Source organism: Branchiostoma lanceolatum, chromosome 8, assembly GCF_035083965.1.
Source record: "Branchiostoma lanceolatum isolate klBraLanc5 chromosome 8, klBraLanc5.hap2, whole genome shotgun sequence".
Taxonomy (NCBI): Eukaryota; Metazoa; Chordata; class Leptocardii; order Amphioxiformes; family Branchiostomatidae; genus Branchiostoma; species Branchiostoma lanceolatum.
The window spans coordinates 18,043,880-18,057,176 of record NC_089729.1 but is presented as its reverse complement, the minus strand read 5'-3'; the positions used below and the strand labels follow the sequence as shown (position 1 = coordinate 18,057,176).

The following is a 13,297-nucleotide window of genomic DNA, read 5'->3' as shown; positions in this document are numbered from 1 at the left end:
TTTTACATAGCATACGGCTATGAACCAATGGAACCCAGGTTCAATCCCCAGTGGAGTACCCAGACATGTCCGGACATGCACCCAGACGTTGTGCCCTTGGGAAAGGCACTTAACACATATTTCCCATGTCCTAAGCCCAGCAGTAGGGTTTGGGTTGGCGTTAGGAAGGGCATCCAGCCGTAAAAACTCTTGCTACAAAAAAGACTTGCACTTGATGAGGAGTTCTGGGGCTCACCCATCCATGTGCAAGCACGTCCAACCCTCATATAATGGGGAATAAAAGACGTAAAATTGGAGAGAGAGAGAGAACTACGTTCTCCATTTTAGAGCTATTGCATCTTGTATTGTTTCCTTACTCACCACGCCAGGTAGGACAGGTGCTATCCACATGTGTTTGCCGTCGTTGGTGCAGTTGTTCCCGTCTATCAGCTTGTCAGGTGTTCTCACATCCCCCTCCACACCCGCTAACACGTTCACACTCTCAGGATAGGCAGCAATGTCTGTACCACCAGTCAAGGATCCGGACCAGCAAATTTTGTGAAGTTGGAATGATTCACAATAAATTCAAGAGACATACAATCATGTACATGTGGCAGACTGAGAATATTTCATAATACTAGTAATACATTTTCTGTTCTTATGGATGTACTAGAAAGCTTCTTATGTCGCATCATAATTTTCATGGTACATTTTTTTTACAAATAGGGACTTAGCTTAGCTTAGTCATCCAGCAAAACTTGCCCCTTAACATGCAGGAAATAGCATTTCAGAGGGTTAAGATTTCAAAATTGTCACCGGTTACAGAGCTTAAACCTTAGTGCATCTTAAAGTCTACATCTAAAGTAACAAGTGGTAAGTCATCCAGTAGACACATGCTGTATGTGAAGGATACTGTTCTGAGTCAGCTGGATCTGGTCTCCTTGCTCGTTGTAGAAGTCCAGACCGTTCAACCCGACATAGTAGGGGTCACCCCAGGTGGACAGCAGCTGCAGCTCAAACACAACTGGACAAGGTCAAGGACATAACATACTGTAAATGCATTTAAGTTCCTGTGGTTTTAATTTTGCGATAGGGAGAAAAATGGAGTGATTGTGGTGGTCTTAAGTTCGCCTTTGAGACAACAGTAGACAAGGGGATAGGAAGGGAAAACATTTACGGTGGTTTTAAGTTTGTGGCAAAGAGCTTACAGCAAAAACTGCAAAGTAACATAAAACAACCACAAACATTTCTGCATTTACAGTACAGACTTTCTATAATTACAGATCTTTGTATGTATAATTCATTGCCACAGATGGCTGGCCATGATTTTATTTAATCACACAAAGCAATATATAGAATCTGCTTCTCAAAGTGCAACTTTTTCTCGCCATTTCTTTCATTAGTCTATTGTTTCAGAATGCAATCAAAGTCGAATACAGACCTACCTTTTCTTACTAGAATAAGTTGGTTGATATAATAAGATAATAAAGAATGAGGTGTCTTTAAATATTGGAGGAAACTTGGACAGTCTCTGTGCCAGTTCAGCCAACCAGGTGCCCCATGTAAGTTGTCCTGCTCTACTTCCCCAACTGACTACAAGTCATTTTAACATTCCGACATCATCAAATTCTGTCGCACTACAGTCTACATTCTTGCAAAATAGCAAAAGTCTTCTTACAGTGAAAGTCTCAGAGAAGCTGAATCGTAGCAGGTTATGCTTGGAAATTAGAATAATTTATGAAAACTTTTTTAGAAAAAAAAATGATTTCTTCATGTCTTTGAAAGAACTGAGCTGTTTAAAGACGTCACCATTTTCCATCCTAATTTCTCCATGTTTACAGACGAAAAGAAAACTACTCTCCTCTAAACATCACAAAACCCACACATTACAGAAAAAGTGGGATCATTCATCTTCCACTGTCTCGCAAAAAGAAGCCGAACCCAATAAGCTACAACTTAGTGTCAGTAGTTAAGACTAGAGTAGTCATATGTTATATTGTTCATCATTATCTGTTCGTCCACTCTATGTTACGTATGTACATGTACTTGCAATTAGCCTACGGGCAGGAATTTGCAACAAAATTTCCATATATCATAAAAACGGTTAAAGAATATGAGAGGATACATCCACACGGCATGATGAGAGGTTCGTAGTCCTGACTGGCCTCTTCATTCAACAGTTTACTTTGTCTGCAGATAACAAGAAGCATACAGAATGTTAAGGCAACAGGTACTTTATGTTACGAACCCCCACACAATTAATTTACTAATTTAAAAGAAATGCATACCACAATCAATAAATCTGTAATTAGTAATGAAAACACATCAAAAGTAAGTCAAGATAGCCAAATCTCAATGAAAGTGAATGCTGGCTGAAATATTTAACTCAACTTTACTCAGGAATGTTGTCAAAACTAGCAGAAGTAAAACTTTCACACATCTTTTATTAGTTTTGCTAGCTTGTAGTGCAATTCAGAGAAGGAAAGGTAGTGATGAAAAAACACATTATGCTGATGAACATATACAGAGCAGTCAACAATTAATTGGTTAGTTTTTTTAGTGGTGCCCACTCCTGTTCACCTGGTTCTATCTAACCACCTGGCACGACGTCCACCATAGTCGCTGTGAATCGGAAGGGATGACAATGTGAACCGAATTTTCTGCAGTGAACTGGATTGATCTTGAATATACAATCAAGTTACATCCATATACAAGACTTAGTCTGCCTTCTATAGAAATAAAGGACAAGACTACAAATTGTTTCAAATTTGAGGCGTCTTCATTTTGCACAAGGAGGGGGAAGGAGGCATTTGTGATGTTTTAAGTTTACAGTTGAAACAATACAGTAGTAAGAGAGAACACGTGTTCACACTGTGATGAATTCATGGTGAGACCTCATGTATGTGTATTTATGTCATACCTGGGCCTGATACGGGTGTCCCGGACTTTCATAGAATATTTTGAATGCATTTTGAGCGCGCCGGTTGCGCGGCCGTCGGAAATTCGAATACCGGATTCGGAGATTGGAATCAATGTTGCTACAGTTTCTTGTTCGAGGACACAAAACTTCCTCACCTTTTGGCGCATTCCACATTGAAATGTGTATTTTCTCGGGTAGGTATGACATGAATAAAATACAACACGTTGTATTCAGTATCACCCGAGGTACCAACCCGACCGCGGTGTTGTATTCTATATATCTAAGTACATGACATAGTACAATATTTATACACACATCATAGATACCTCCTTTTTGACCCACAATGTATTTCTAATGGTAACAAGCACATTTCACGAAAGGAAAGGAAAAGTGATCTCGACCAGTTTAGCTCAGATGAACTCAATGAACAGATGAGCTAATCTTCCACTGGTCGTAACAGAGAAGACAGACGCTATGTACAGTATTTACAGGTTCATTGTACTGGGGAAATTCCCCTAGCTCTTTTCGACAAGCACAATGAACAGTGGACCACGGCTTAACGTCCTGTCCTAGGGACTGCGACCCTTTCCGGTAGCGTGCATGTCGGATGAGCGACACAGCCGGGATCGGGCTTCAAGTTCCAGAGGTAAGATCGCTAACTACTGGACTACGCATGCAACTCATACTCATTCCTTCCTTACCTAACAGAAAGCTCCAGGGGTTGTGATGACAGTTTAACAGGTTGTGACGAAACGGGGCTCTGGGAGAAACTGATGTCCTGTGCAAAATCGTAGTTACAGTTCCCCGGGGCCTTCCTGATGAGGTAACCTTGGGGTGGGGAGATGACCTGGCCGTCCAACAGCAGGTGTACAATCTTGGCCTGTACAGAATGGAAGTTTAAAACAAGATTGGCAATGGAAAAACAGACATTGCCATGGCAACGGTTGTTGTTGTGGGTGATGTGTTAATGTAATATGCCTATGGCACTGTAAATTGGTGTTGTTCATACTGGATATCCAAAGAAGATTCCTATGCAATTTCTAGAATTCTTGCAAACTGCACACATACTATACAATTAGGCTCGCCCCTAAGGCGTCGCCAAAAACGGTTACTGTGATTCACTTTTAAATTATCTTCACAGTAGCAAAATTTCACAGTGTAAGGAAAATGGACATTTTCACTGAACTTAAACTTCACGGTGGCGGCAAGTGATTCACAGAATGGATGTGTGAAGAAATCATAAATGATAACAGTTTTTTTTCACGGTGATGATAAGTTCACGGTACAGAGGTGACCATGAAAACAGTGAACATAAAGTTACAGTGAAAGAAACAAGAATGGCAGTATACATGTTCAACCAACCAATGTGAGAACAGACAAATGCCCTCATTAAAGCCACTATGAGTATGATATAATCAGTGTCCTGATCATGATATACTTTCTGAGAGTGCAACAAGAAGTACGTATTGAACAAAAATATACTATTAGCAGTAATGAAAAGTACTACAAGAATTGGATTGTCAGCCTAAGGTATTATCCACTGTCTTGCATCACTCTCATAGTACAGTCTACATGTAGTTGCAGAGAGACTCTTTGGAGTACAAGGTATTCTAAAAACTAAAATTACAGAAGTATTCAGAAAATTTTGAGATACATGTATATAGCATGTTTAGCCATACTCCTCCCCATGCAAAAAAATGGAGATGTGCATCTTTGTTTTGAAAATGGCAAAGAATATAGAAAAATAATTCTGAAGTACTAGTAATATACCAAAAGTGTGAACAAAGCCATGTACGCACATGTCCCAGACAGTCACAATGCCACATTTGGTATAAAAACTAGGGCAGCTGACCCAGAAATGCAAGATAACTTGATTAACTCAATTGGCCTATCAGGCGGTCGCATTTTGAAATGCAGTGCTCCCATTGGCTGTCACAAAAAAAACTTTTGAGATATACATGTATCAGCCTCACTTGTAAATATACATGTATCAGCCTCTATCAGCCTCACTTGTAAATTACATTTGATGTATATCTATGCACCCAAAGATGTCGAAGCCATACCCCTCTGTAAGTGTCCTCACGACTCTTGTTGTAGTTCCAGAACCTCAGCCCTGTCAGGTACTGTGGCTGGCCAAGGTCGACTGTCAAAACGTGACCATCCCCCTCGTTGAATGGTATCAACCACATGTGCTCATCTTCTGTGGTCACATTGCAACCATCCACCAACCTAGAGAAAAATGAAAGAAAATTGTAAATCATGACATATCAAAAAAATGCATCCCTACTGTAAGATCTAGCCCCCATAGTAGTTAATGTATTTAAGTTTGTGGGGTTTTTATTTCGCGGTAGGGACAAAATGGAGTGTTTGCGGTGGTTTTAAGTTCGTGTTTGAATCTATAGCTGAGAGCGCTACAGTTATAGGCGGGCAAAAAATTTTGCGGTGGTTTTAAGTTTGCACTAAAGAGTTAACCGTGAAAGCCAGGATCATAAAACCAACTTGAACATATCTTAGCATGAAAGTTCTAAGAATTCATTATTAATATTAACAAGACTAAACTTTTCGTCCAACACCGTAAGAGAAATTTGGACTTACCCCAAATTTTCGGTTGACTCCATCAACCCTGTTCACGGAATGAACCCGGCTACTGCAACGTGACGTCAGCGACACGTGATTGAGTAGCGGGTCATACGTGCCAGATAACTTGTGTCGTCCCCCGTCTCTGTTCATGAACATTTCTGCATTTATATCAATACAAAGTTTGAAGTCTACAGTTACAAAGATTGACTTACTTATCCAAAGTCCGAGTGTCGTCCTCATAACCTGGAAGAACGGTGATGTCCCTCGGGGTGGCACTGACCATCCTGGGACTGAGAGTAAGAGCATCTCCTTCCCAGCCCAGTACCTCCAGTCCTGTCAGTCCCAGGTAGTGGGGATCGCCCCAGGTTCCCGTGAAACTTAACTCCAACACTAGTGAGAAAAATGTATTCTATTAGTCTCCTGGAACAGTAATGTTTTTGAATAAGCAGTAAAAAATTTTTCTGGTGTTGCATGGCAAGATGCAACCTAGATTTGCAATCGATTACTAACAATTGATAATTGAAGGTGGTAAAAAGACCTTTAAAGGCACCCAGAGCATTTTATGACGCTTGAAAACTGGAAATATTCTAGTTGCTGAGTGTAATCTTTATGAAATTGACATTTAATGCCACTGTTTACCACATTTGTGTGCAAAGTGCTCAAAAGTGGCACATGGTGATCTTTTAGTTTCACGCGCCTAGTGAATAGACCGATACCATATCCCCGCCCACCTCCCTCAAAACGTAGAAATGCAAAATTAAAACATAAGAATGCAAATATTTGACGGACATGCAGTCACTCTCTCATTGGTCGGACCGCTAATTGTGATGGACAGTCAGGATCAGTCTATTAGGGCTTGGATTTTCTATCAGTTCTCACCACACAATGACATCGTATCTTTGCTCCTATAATGTCGACATTATGGTATAGTGTTATTGAAACTTACCATGTGTAGGAATGACTAGAAATTGGAGTTTCTTTATCCAAGTTTCAAGCCTCATAAAATGCCCTGGATGCCTTGAACAAAGATTTTAGAAAAAGATCTAAAAATGTCCTATGAAAAAAAAGTTGTACAGTTTATGGTGGCAAATGTGCTAGATGTTGGCACATCGGCAACCAAGCCCGCAGTGTGTTTTTTTGCACACTTTTAGACAGATTAGCCGAAGAGGATCGGTGGGCATCACTCCACCGCCAGGGAAGGTCGTGTAAAGTACCTTTCCCAAGGGCACAACGTCAGGGCATGGTGCGCATCCAACCCGGGACCTATTGGTTTTGAATCCAATGCTCTAACCGTTGCGCCACACCGGCGCCACAAAGATCCTATCAGTGAAGTAAAACAATCATTATCATATTATAGCACTTATGACTATTTTCTGATACCTTGTCCCTGGTAGGCATCAGGACGTGGTTCCCCCATAGCTCCCTCTGTTTGTAACTGTTGTTGTTGTTGTCGTTGAGCAGCCCTTTGCCTCTCCGCAGCTTTCGCTGTTGTGAAAGGCCGGTCCCCTGTGACAGTCTGAACCAAAGACAAACACGAATATTGGTTAAAGTTGGCTCTGGATAGCTTAAAATTCTTAGGTTTAAAATGCTTTGGTACTATAGGTAGACGAGTTAAGATAGTAACAGTTTATCACAAGTCATAGAAAACTTATTAACACAACACTTATATTTGAATAGTCTTATCACTGTTGTCAGAAAAATGTGCCTAATTTCCATGAATGTTAGAATGTTATTTTTCACCGTTTCCATGGCAACCATTATAGAAATCTGCCTAAGTTTACTTCAAATGGCTTCAAATGTACTTAACTGGTCTTTGTTTGATCTAAACGTATAGAAATACTAATGAAATATGGTCATGAAATAACTAGATATAGACGATTTTTGGTCGTTCTTTGGTTTTGAGTGGCGTCATCATATCACGTGATAATCCCTAAAAAGCTGGACATTTGACATTATTATCATGCATAATGATAAAGTAGAGGAATCAACCTTTTCAATAAAATAAGTCACCCTTTGTCCCTCTGTTTGGTACCAAATTTTGAGGGACCTGGCCCATGGACTATATGTAGTGTGGTAGAGGTGTACATGAACATTTGTATCTCTTTTCAATAACAAAGCTCGTAAGGAAATAGTTGCAAAATCTTAGTAATGAAGCCTTTAAACTTTTATTGATGATTTTTATGTTACCGCTTTTGCATACAAACATAGACATGTCTTCCCTATATGAAAAGAGGCATCTCATGATCACCTGTTTTCCCTTGTCTGCAGTTCTTGGTCTCTCAAACGGTGCTTCCTCCTCTTCATCAAAGTCCTCTACGTCCCCCTCGTATGTCTCATCATACTGCGCCATGGCCTCCAGGATCTCCTCATCCATTGTGAACAGGATAGTCTGTGGGAAATATTATGTTATGTTACTTTTTGTCTTTCCATTTCTTAGAAGGAGACATTGACATCTGTGAACTTGCTAAATAATGTATCCCTTGACTTCAATTTAAGGCCGCCAAACACAGTATTAATGGGCACCCCCCGTCCCCAATAGTAGTTTGGGTACGAAGTAGTGCGTCACAGTGCTTGAAAAGGCCGTAGATTTTCTTCTGTGCACGTTAGCAAGGCTGAAACTGTGGTGAATGGTAGAGGAATATGTCAGTTTTGAGACAGCACGAGTGTGATTACGATGTTTGTTCGGTCGGGTTGGATTCGCGCCTGGATATTGTTATCGCCCGACTACTGTAAGTCGCCTGCAGTACAGTGATCTCCGCTGGGGGTCATATCAAAGTGGCTTTAAAAAGAGAACGAGCCGGCAAATTTAACAACATTTTGCAGATATTTTGTAGATTGAACCTTGAAGTCAAACATATTAAAATCTGGCACCCTTATTGCGCACCTTTCTATAAATTTTCAAGCGTCGAAGCTTCTCACCTTGGGATCCTTAACTATGTAAATCACAATAGGAGAAATACTGTGATCTGCAACCTTAACAGACTTTTTTTCAGGTGTTGTCACAGATAAATTTTTCGTTAATAGGACAGATGACAACTAGCACTGCAACTATCTCGTATGGTATGTCTGGGTACCCTTGATTTTACATTTATTGTTTTTGGGTAGGCCGAATACTCTCTCTTCGCAGCCAGGGGCTGAAGAGCGCACATTTGGCGGGGCTAGATCGCAAGGGTCTGTAGCAACTGCCATTCGGCGCACAGGTGACCTCAATACGACAATGGCCCCATGTGCGGCCATAGGACTGTAGGTTTTGAACCACTCACACCGGGAAGGACCCCTTCTCTTTTCGATAAGTGCGGTGGGTTCTTTAATGTGCTCGAGGTGTGCCTCTCCTCAAACACGGGACCTCCATTTAACGTCCTATCTGAGGGACATCTATAACCAAAGCCATTTACACCTGAGTGAAGTGAGGAAAGTCGTGTAAAGTGCCTTTCTTAAGGGCACCACGTCAACGGGACAAATCAGGGAACCCCGGATTCAAACTCAGTATCTCTGGGTTCTGGAGCCAAACATCCTGCCACTGCACCACCGCGACGCCACACATGCATGTGATCCTGTGTTCATAATCACATAACGTCACTGCTACTGCAAACAATACTTCCATGTAATAAAAGAAACATTCTTACATCCCCAAAAGAGTCCAAGTCACCCTGTAGCAGACCGCTAGCTCTGCAAAATAAATTTGATTATAAGAACGGCATAAAAATCAGTTTTCAGAGAAACAATGCAAAAGGTAAAAAAGTATACTATCAGGCTCGCCCCTGAGGCGTCGCCAAAAAAGCTATCACAACCATTGGAAAAGATAGAATGTTGGTAACAAAATATAATCTTACCACTAAAAGTCAAATTCAATGCTGAAAGGGAAATACGTTCCCTTCAACAGTTGTAGCGACTACAGTGTAAACAATGAACTACCCAAGTAGTATTTGTCCTTGGTACTGAAAAGCATTCACATTGGTATCATGCAATGTGCCATGTATGGATAAAACAATGTACACGAATACTTACTTTGCTATTTCTCCCTTGAAAATTAGATTTTTATCTAGCGTCATCTCTATGTCCCTTGCTCCTCTGAATGAATGTATTCTGGACTTGTTGTAGTTCTGAAAGCATAAAAGACAACACATTAAACACACAAAAAATGTCATGTGTCAAAAAATGTTCATACAAAGAAAAACAGTGTCTACTTGTAGATATTCTGAGTCCAAATACAACAAGCTATCTGTCACCCAAAAATCAAGACCACAGCATGTCCAGGTCAAAAGATACAAAATTGAAGTTCTGCTGCAGTACCAAGGTCACAAACCAGGGGGCCCAAAATCAACCTTGAATTTCAGCTTCACAACACCCGCCCAAATACCAAATATCATCGTAATCCATCAAGAGGCTCTTGAGTTATGCTGTCCGGAGTGGTGCGGAAACACAAACAGACAGACACACCCAAAACTATATCTCCATTTTTCATGGAGATAAATATAGGCAGAATGGTAAACAAAAAAGTATGTTGAAGTTTTCAATGTGCTTTATTCAATATATCCAAAACTCAAACATACCCATATTCTAATCATGGCGACTTTACATGGTTGTTGGAAGGTGAGACAGATGTAGTGGTTGCAGTTTGGCATGTAGGGAGCCAGCCACATGTGGATGTCGTCTCGCGTACGGTTCACTCCGTCCGTCAGGTTGGTGACCACACGCGGGTCCGAGTTGTAATCTGGCAGGACGTTAATATCCGCTGGGTCTGCTGTTATCTGTTTATGTCGAGTGAAAAAACTTTGCTTTCAATATTGAAGTTGATCTTGAATTGTTAAGTTAAGAATGGAGGCTACTCTTTTTAGAGTGTACAACTACTAAAGCTTACTCTTTCCATATGACAATTATATTACTATAAATCTTACCGACATAATTTTGCATCCCACTTGTAAATATAGTGTAATCTAATAGAGGCAAGACTTACAAGTAAGCATTTCATACCATTCTATGAATGATTAATAAACAACTTAGGCCACACCAATTTAATTTGTTGCTTCTTGGATTTTTTCAGAAAAAAATTGCAGCGACAGGGAAAGAAATTAAATAGTCTGGGGTGAAGATAAGGGTTTACATAAAGAATAAGAGGATTATTCAAATTTCAGCTTTGTATGGCTCATTTTATGCAATGCATCCCTTTCTTTGATCTAGTAGTAGTACTATAATTTCAGTAACAAAATTACCTTTTGCCATGTAATATATGGATTGATATTGAGAAATAGTTTTAATAAATGAAAAATTATAACTTATGATCAATATGACCACACTTTTTAAGTATGTGCAGGCCTTTATAATCTATTCTGATGGCTTTTGAGCTTTACAACTGAACAGATAGTAAAATTGGGGGTTGAAATTTGTGAATGGGAATAGTGACCCAATTTTTTTTTTTCAAAATGGTAAAAACAGGACAGGCTATTCCGAGAAGCAACAAATTAAATTGGCGTGGCCTAACAAAAAAAAGGGAAATTGCAAGTGACCAAAAGGTTATTCTACAAGCAGTTTTGCAAGACTGAAGACTACTTGCATTTCTATCCTGTGATTATAGTTTTATATCATACAATATGTATAAGAGAGTGACAATTCACAGGACAGATGGGACAGGTGTTGTCAAACCTTGGTAATCTTTACTGGTTGTCCTGTGCTGCTGAAGACTTCAATGCCGTTCAGCCCTACATAGTGTCTGTCCCCCCACGTGGTCCTGATGTTGATCTTCAGCTCCCTACCTTGAGGCAGTACTGGGATCTCAAAGATTTCTCTGCAAAGAGTTGGATGTAGAATTATCATTTAGTTGATGATGATAATAATAATAAATGGTTTTTATTGGTCAGAAATTACCCGCAATGGCAGCCTTTCTAGCACTGAATTGATGCAGGGTATTACAGGTTTCACACAATACACAACATATATAATATCTTATCCACACTTGCATTTTGTGGAACTGTGGCAAGGGTCTGGGCGGCTGCCATTCGGCGCCACCAGGTGACCTCAATACGACTTTCCCCAACCGAAGACAGGTACCCATTTACACCTTGGTGAAGTGAGGAAAGTCGTGCAAAGTGCCTTTCCCAAGGGCACAAGATTGGTGACATGACAGGATTCGAACTCGGGACCTCTTGGTTCTGAGTCGAACGCTCTGCCGTTGCGCCACACGACCCCACATTGTTCACAATGATTGTTACATTGATAAAGGCTTTGTTGTTAGGATTAATGCTCTCCCCCTATCCTTACTAATAAATCCCTCAGACGTGAAGTACTGAAATACTTTTTGTCTAGGCACAAAAATGTTCCATCTACTTGAGAAGGGGGTCATTCAAGGAGAAGGAGGAAAAGTATACCTTCGAGGAGAGAGCAGAAGAAAGGCAACACAGCTGAGAATGGTCTTAAAATTAACGGATTGAAAACGTTTTTGAACATGTTTGAGGGAGGAGGATCAAGGTGGTTAACAGAGTCATTACTCCTTTAACGTTTTAGAAGAAGAAGAAGAAGTAAATTCCAAATCTAAAAAGATTCTACAACAATATTACACAAAAAACTACTATAACTAGTGCTGCATACCGGTACTGTGCACCGGTACTGTACCGTAAAAATTGATTCGGTACAGGTCAAAAATTCCGTATCATGAAGTACCGGTACTGTACCAATATAAATTAACACCAAGTATGTGCTTATTTTGTGACTGATCTCCTGATCTCATGCAACACCAAACATGACCAAACATGACCTTGGAACAGCGTAACTAAAATGCAACAGATCATTCAGGCAGGACGGGAGTTTTGATAGCAAGGCCAAGGGAGTTTGGCGGAAGGAAACCTAGGTATGCTCTTTGAACAAAGATAGTTCTACTGACAAGTTGAAAACAGTTTAATATGTTTTTGTCATGGAAGAAGTTCAGAAAAACACAAATTAATTTTTTCAAATTGTTCAGATACAGGTACAGGTCCGGACCTGTACCTAGACCTCTGTACCAGTACCTGTACCTGTACCTGTACCTGATGATCATGATACGTTTAGGTACGCAGCACTAACTATAACGTATAAGCTATATATTACAGCTTACTCCATAGTATCCGGTACTTCCTCCTCCTCCCTTGTGCGCTCTGCTGTCTTGCTTCTCTTATTTACCGACAGGTACTCGTCAAGCACATCACCTAGTAAAAAAACACAGAAAGATTAATAATATCTCAATAAGGCCACACCAATTTTTTTTGTTGCTTCTCCGAATAGCCTGTCCTGTTCTTACCATTTTGACCAAAAAAAAATTGGGTCACTATTCCCATTCACAAATCTAAACTCCCAATTTTACTATCTGTTCAGTTGTAAAACTCAATAGCCACCAAAATAGATTAAAAAGGCCTGCACATACTTAAAAATGTTGATCATATTAAGTTATTATTATTATATTTTTCATCTATTAAAACTTTTTCACCATATCAATCTATTGTTACATGGCAAAAGGTAATTTTGTTACTGAAATTATAGTACTAGATCAAAAAAAGGGGTGCATTGCATAAAATGAGCCATACAAATGACTGTGTATCTCTGTTATATTGCATCTGACCCTTACCTCTTCCCTCATGACCTCAATGAAAAGCGGCCTGCATGCCGATTTGAGCTTATCATGAATTAACAAAGGTTCAAACAAACAAACAAAGTTGAGAGTTGAATAAACCTCTCATTCTTTATGTTATGTAAACCCTTATGTTCATCCCAGACTATTTGCAAACAATTCTTCTTTTTTTTTCGCCCTGTCGCTCCGATTTTTTCTGAAAAAATCCGAGAAGCAACAAA

General features: G+C 40.0%; 1 protein-coding gene and 1 long non-coding RNA gene across 5 annotated transcripts in view; one reads left to right on the top strand and one right to left on the bottom strand.

The window, feature by feature from the left end:
• LOC136440101 (katanin-interacting protein-like) overlaps window positions 1-13,297 on the bottom strand; it is a 48,062-nt gene that overhangs the window by 4,567 nt on the left and 30,198 nt on the right. For 3 of the 4 annotated variants that reach the window (XM_066435908.1, XM_066435910.1, XM_066435911.1), the window contains 14 exons: window positions 12,567-12,657; window positions 11,123-11,264; window positions 10,033-10,230; window positions 9,488-9,582; window positions 9,106-9,148; window positions 7,728-7,868; window positions 6,860-6,995; window positions 5,692-5,869; window positions 4,963-5,128; window positions 3,601-3,779; window positions 2,560-2,601; window positions 2,105-2,169; window positions 893-1,003; window positions 361-500 (listed from right to left, as the gene is read on the bottom strand). In XM_066435908.1, coding sequence (XP_066292005.1) covers window positions 361-500; window positions 893-1,003; window positions 2,105-2,169; window positions 2,560-2,601; window positions 3,601-3,779; window positions 4,963-5,128; window positions 5,692-5,869; window positions 6,860-6,995; window positions 7,728-7,868; window positions 9,106-9,148; window positions 9,488-9,582; window positions 10,033-10,230; window positions 11,123-11,264; window positions 12,567-12,657 — 1,727 coding nt within the window. The remainder of the gene's footprint in view (window positions 1-360; window positions 501-892; window positions 1,004-2,104; window positions 2,170-2,559; window positions 2,602-3,600; window positions 3,780-4,962; window positions 5,129-5,691; window positions 5,870-6,859; window positions 6,996-7,727; window positions 7,869-9,105; window positions 9,149-9,487; window positions 9,583-10,032; window positions 10,231-11,122; window positions 11,265-12,566; window positions 12,658-13,297) is intronic. The other variant, XM_066435909.1, reaches the window with a different exon arrangement.
• LOC136440105 (uncharacterized) overlaps window positions 1-13,297 on the top strand; it is a 77,915-nt gene that overhangs the window by 58,584 nt on the left and 6,034 nt on the right. The window lies entirely within an intron of this gene.